This window comes from Cydia pomonella, chromosome 13 (genome assembly GCF_033807575.1).
Source record: "Cydia pomonella isolate Wapato2018A chromosome 13, ilCydPomo1, whole genome shotgun sequence".
In the NCBI taxonomy this organism is placed as follows: Eukaryota; Metazoa; Arthropoda; class Insecta; order Lepidoptera; family Tortricidae; genus Cydia; species Cydia pomonella.
Genome location: NC_084715.1, coordinates 10,363,117 through 10,369,151, shown reverse-complemented (window position 1 = coordinate 10,369,151; position 6,035 = coordinate 10,363,117). Strand labels below are relative to the sequence as shown.

At 43.6% G+C, this 6,035-nt stretch overlaps 1 protein-coding gene across 1 annotated transcript; it reads left to right on the top strand.

Annotated features, from left to right (window-relative positions):
- Nucleotides 1-1,332: 1,332 nt before the first annotated feature.
- LOC133524562 (uncharacterized protein K02A2.6-like) lies at nt 1,333-5,310 on the top strand. The gene has a single exon (XM_061860646.1). It carries the CDS (start codon nt 1,333-1,335, stop codon nt 5,308-5,310), a length of 3,978 nt encoding a protein of 1,325 aa, XP_061716630.1.
- The last annotated feature ends 725 nt before the right edge of the window (nt 5,311-6,035 follow it).

The following is a 6,035-nucleotide window of genomic DNA, read 5'->3' as shown; positions in this document are numbered from 1 at the left end:
TGAACTTGGTCTGCAGTCTACGCAGGTGGGCTACTCTGCGTTCGATACAGTGATAATAACTTCAATTACTTGATGGCTTAAAACACAACCCATTACACAGTTGTTCGCTAAAGCATTGATTTAATTTTGGTTCAGTTTCATTTACCATACTTCTGGATTTCTTTAGCAGTCAATTAAAATAGTATCATGTGTTTTCATAAAAAAGGATCATCAGATTGTTTTCTTTTATTATAGAATTGGTTAAAGTTAAACGACTGAAATACGATTTTAAATAATATAACTCAAAACATCAAAATATGGTATATTTGGGACACTAACTTAATACAACTGATGAAAATAAATCTCTAGAAATTGAAAATAAATAAATTCTGATCAAAATAAATCTTTAGCACCTGAAAATAAATAAATTCTAGCCATATATAGATGGCGATTAACTTATAATCTAATAATTTGAAAAATTAAACTATAATATGAATATCTCATACCAAGGATACTTTATATGAGTAACGGCCTAACTGCAAATACAGTAGTTCAGATAAATAAAAAATAAATAAAAATACTAAATATTTCGGTTTATCACCATGGTTAACATTAACAAATAATTTTCACCCGAATGACTTATTTTACTTCGGACTAAGATAGATATATGTTTTTAGTGTCTCACTATGATGTTTTTTAATAATATATTTCTAATGTTAGTACGGTGTATACGTAACGTACAGTAAATAAAATAAAATCCTGCGGTCATTGGCATGGCATATAAATTGGGAAGTTTTTTTTTTTTTTTCTCTCTTTGGGACGTCCCGGCGTCCATGTGCTAGTTAGAAGGAACGTCTTAACTTAAACCAGATACTCAGACAGCCAAAGCTTTCGGCTTATTTCAACCAAAACTTATATCTCTAAACATCTACATGGTTAATATAAAATTATATCTGAAAAATGAAGTGACGAAATATAATTGATGATCAAACGAACTTCTTGAAGTGAAGTTCGATCGATATTATATGAGTCACTTCATTTGAAGATATAATATAAGGTCCCACCCACCCTAGAGCCCTGATATAAGTTTTGGTTCCTGCCTTCTCTAAAAATAATGAAGAGCGCAGCGGTCGCCGCACGCAGGTAACCAGTAAGCGGAAGTGGGCGGTGTTATGTATGGTAGATTTGTAGGTAGCTCGGAAAGCTACAAGTACCGACATATTCGCCTAATAAATGTAATGTCAGTCCAAATCGGTGTTTCATTGCTTAAACATAACACTGGCGACGGGATCGGTATTTTGGTGTTTAAAACCCATTTAGTAACGATTTTTAGTGTGTAATAGCTTGTGTACAATGCCTCTCGGAAGTGTGGAGTGTTTTCGTGTCGGGTCAGACTGGGATGCTTATGTGCGTCGGGTTAAACAATTCATCACGTTAAACGCGATCGACGACAATTTACACGTGGCGTCACTAGTAACTTTAGTCGGTGCGGAGTGTTATGAGCTTATGTGTGATTTGTGTGCACCCTCTAAACCCGAGGACCAAACATTCGACGACTTAGTCAAGCTAGTAAGGGAGCATTTGGAACCCGAGAGATCGGAAATAGCGGAACGACACATCTTCCGTCAAAGAAAGCAGCTACTCGGTGAAAGTATACGCGAATACCTACAGAATTTAAAACATCTGGCCAAAACGTGTAACTTCGGGACGGGTCTCGAGGTCAACCTTCGCGATCAATTCGTGTCGGGGCTGCTGAGCGAAGAGATGAGGTCGAGGCTATTTGCCGTGCGGGCCATCGACTACAAGCGCGCCGTAGAACTTGCCCTGGCTCTAGAGGCGGCAGAGAAGCACGCGGCGGTGGGCGCTCCGGCGGGCGCGTCAGCGTCGGCGTCGGCGTCGGCGCCGCCGAACGACGGTCTGCATCGCGTGGGAGCGGCGCGGCGGCGGGGCGCGGGCCCGGCGGCGGCGGCGACGGCCGCGCCGCGGGCGCCGTGTGCGCGCTGCGGCAAGACCGGTCACGCGGAGGGCAGATGTCGGTACAAACAATTTTCATGCGACGCGTGCGGTGAAAAAGGCCATTTGAAAGTGATGTGCAGAAAGGAGGTATCTAAAAAGTCAACAAAAGGTCAGTACTTTTTAAACGATTCTGATTCGGATGATAGTAATTGCCATTTTTATAAAATTGACAGTGATGTGGACATTGGGGACGGCCCCTTTTACGTTACGCTTACTATGCAGAAAATACGGTGCAAATTTGAAGTCGACACGGGTAGCAGAATTTCGGCTATATCTAAAGACTATTATGATAGATGTTTTTCCCATTTGCCCTTACAAAATAAAATGTTACGTTTTAGGTCATACATCGGAGATCCTATCAAGACAGTAGGATATTTGGATGTTGAAGTAGGATACGGTAACAATGTAGATAGACTGAAGTTATATGTAATCGAAAACGGCGGTCCTCCTTTGATGGGCCGTACTTGGATTAGACGATTAAAGTTAAGGGTTACCGATTGTATCAATTTTCAAGGTGAGGACTCTATGGCAGAATCTCTTAAGCAAGAGTTTCCAGAAGTTTTCGCTGGGGGGTTAGGCACGTTCAAGTCGCGACTGCAGCTCCGTCTCAAGGACGACACGCCAGTTTTTGTTAAGGCGCGGGCGTTACCGTTGGCGCTTCGCGAGCGCGTGGAACGGGAGCTCGATCGCTTACAGCGGGAGGGGGTTATTTATAAAGTCGACAGATCAGAATATGGGACCCCTATAGTGCCTGTAGTAAAAGCAAATGGCACCATACGTATCTGTGGCGACTATAAAATAACAATAAATCCGCGGTTAAAAGATTTTCATTACCCGCTGCCGCGGATCGAGGACCTGTTTGCTCTTTTGGGCGGAGGCGAACAGTATACCAAACTGGACCTGTCTAACGCCTTTCAGCAATGTGTTCTGGAGAAGGAGTCACAGCCGATGACGGCCATAACCACTCACGTCGGTACATTTGTATACAAACGCGTCCCGTTTGGAATAAAGTGTATTCCCGAAAACTTTCAAAAGATCATGGAGGAGACGTTGAGTGGTTTGCCGTCGACGGCCGTGTTCGCCGACGATATTTGTGTAACGGGGAAAGACAAGGCAACGCATATGTCTAACTTAAGAGCCGTTTTACAGAGATTAAAAGAGAACGGCTTACGAATTAATTTTGCTAAGTGTCAATTTTTTAAAGACAGTGTAAACTACCTGGGCTATAGAATTGATAAGTATGGTTTGCATACGGATGAACGAAAAATTGCTGCTATTGTTAATGCCCCGGCCCCCTCAAATTTAACACAACTTAAAAGTTTTATGGGGCTTGTTAATTTTTATGCAAAATTCTGTGCTAATATGAGCGATATTTTAAAACCAATGTACAGTCTTTTAAAGAAAAATGTAAAATGGAATTGGGACGAATCATGTGATGATGCCTTTAAAAAAATTAAAAAAGTGTTAAGCAGTGCTCCAGTGTTAGCACACTATAATCCATCACTGCCGCTAATTCTTTCGGTGGACAGCAGCCCTTACGGCCTGGGCGCGGCCTTGACTCAACGGGGCGCGGACGGCGTGGAGCGACCTCTGTGCTGCGCTTCGCGCACGCTGAACGCCGCCGAGTGCAACTACTCGCAAATCGACAAGGAGGCGCTGGCGATCGTGTTTGGTGTCACTAAACATCACCAGTATGTGTACGGGCGGAAATTCACGTTGCGGACGGACCACAGGGCACTCAGCTACATATTTGGTAAAAACAAAGGGCTACCGGTGACTGCGGCAAGCCGTTTGCAGCGTTACGCGGTAAAGTTAGCCGCGTATGATTTTAATATTGAATTTATCCGATCAGAGCGGAACTGTTATGCGGACGCTCTTTCTCGTCTTCCTTTAGTTAGTCAGAATAGGCCGAGTATAAAAGACGAGGGATGTAGCTATTTAAATTTTGTAGAAGGGGATTTTCCACTTAGTTTTAAGGAGGTTAAAAGTGAGTTGGCGAAAGACCCCGTTCTGAGCAAAATTTACGGGTACGTTATGTTCGGATGGCCAAATAATAGCAGTGAGTCAGAAAAGCCTTATTTTAATCGAAAAGAATCTCTTAATATAGACCAGGGTTGTTTAATATGGGGATATCGAGTGGTTATTCCAAAATCTTTACGAGTTGCGGTTTTGAACGAATTACACGGTGGCCACCCCGGTATTGTAAAGATGAAACAGATCGCGCGGAATTACGTTTGGTGGGACACACTGGACGCGGACATCGAGCGGGTGGCGGAGCAGTGCGCCGCGTGCCGCGCGCAGCGCCCTGCGCCGGCACCCGTGCCGCTGCACTCGTGGCCGTGGCCAGAGGAACCCTGGGCGAGATTAAACTTAGATTTTCTGGGGCCTTTTAATAATGTTTATTATTTAGTTATAATCGACGCTCACTCTAAATGGATAGAGGTCGAAAAAATTAAAACGGGATCTGCTTCTATGGTAATTGATTGTTTACGAACACTATTTGCACGCTTTGGCCTGCCGAAACAATTGGTCACCGACAACGGGCCACCGTTTTCATCGGCCGAATTCGGCTCTTATCTTAGACGAAACGGAATTCGACACACCTTAGTAGCTCCTTATCATCCGGCCAGCAATGGCGCGGCCGAAAATGCGGTACGTACCATTAAGCGAGTGTTAAAAAAAGCCGTTATCGAGAACGAGAAGGATGTCGCGGCTCTCAGTAGGTTTCTGTTCATGTACAGAAATACGGAACACAGTACTACTAAGAAAGAACCGGCTGTGGCGCTTCTAGGGCGGCGGCTACGCGGTCGCCTCGACCTGCTGCGGCCCGACACTGCGGACGTGGTGCGCACCGCGCAGCGGGCCAGCGAGCGGCGCAGCGAGCGCCACGCGCCGCGCCAGGCAGAGCAGGGGGCCGAGGTTCTGGTGCGAGACTACGCGCGCGGAGCGCACAAGTGGGCCGAGGGCCTGGTGCTCGCGCGAGAAGGACCCGTATCTTATGTAGTGCGAACGAGTGACGGCCGCACACATAAACGACACGTAGATCAACTACATTTCAGAAAGTCGAGATTTACGCTCAGTGACATTGACGCTAAAGCACCTAATATATCACCCGTCTCCGATCAGCCAGCGGACAAGGTCCAAGTAGACATTCCGGATGCCACGGGGTTGCCCGCTGACGATACGGATCAAAACGACGGGGAAGGCGGAGGCGAGGATGAGTATGGCACGCCCCCGGGGACTCCGACAAAACGTGACGAACGTTCGCGCCGGAAAGCTGCTGTCCGTTGTTTAGAAAGATTTAAACAAATGTAGGTTATTAGTCGAAATTATTCGTCCCTTTGCCATTACGCCTTATAATATGTGTATACTAATAAAAACCATATTGTTTGTAGATTTTAAAGTTAGTACATTTTTATATTTGTCTGATTTAATTGTTAATAGTTAGTCACAAACATGCTTATTAGACCTGTGACGTAATAAATATGCCCTTTATTTCATAATGTAGACTATTTCCATAATGCTATAAATACTCATGTGACACTTAACTAACAATTACAACAACAATAACAGCTATCTTATAAGTAATATAAGTCATGTCTCATCTATGATGAACCATTATTGTAATATTTTAAGAAACGTTTTGGTTAATTTAGAGGAGGACAATGTTATGTATGGTAGATTTGTAGGTAGCTCGGAAAGCTACAAGTACCGACATATTCGCCTAATAAATGTAATGTCAGTCCAAATCGGTGTTTCATTGCTTAAACATAACAGGCGGAAATTGGTTTTCACAGTTTTAATCAAAATAGTTACTCTTAAATGTGTGCGATGCTATCTGTACAATAGGGAAACTACATGGTTAATATAAAATTATATCTTCAAATGAAGTGACTCATATAATATCGATCGAACTTCACTTCAAGAAGTTCGTTTGATCATCAATTATGGGGTTCGAAAATAGAGAAGAGAAGTGGATTGGTTTTAAAAGATTTTAAACTTCCTAGAATTTTGTACGTACATAATTTTAACGAAACCTG

Bases quoted from the DNA above. Each gene is read 5' to 3' on its own strand.
- LOC133524562 (XM_061860646.1), top strand. From the start codon at position 1,333: ATGCCTCTCGGAAGTGTGGAGTGTTTTCGTGTCGGGTCAGACTGGGAT.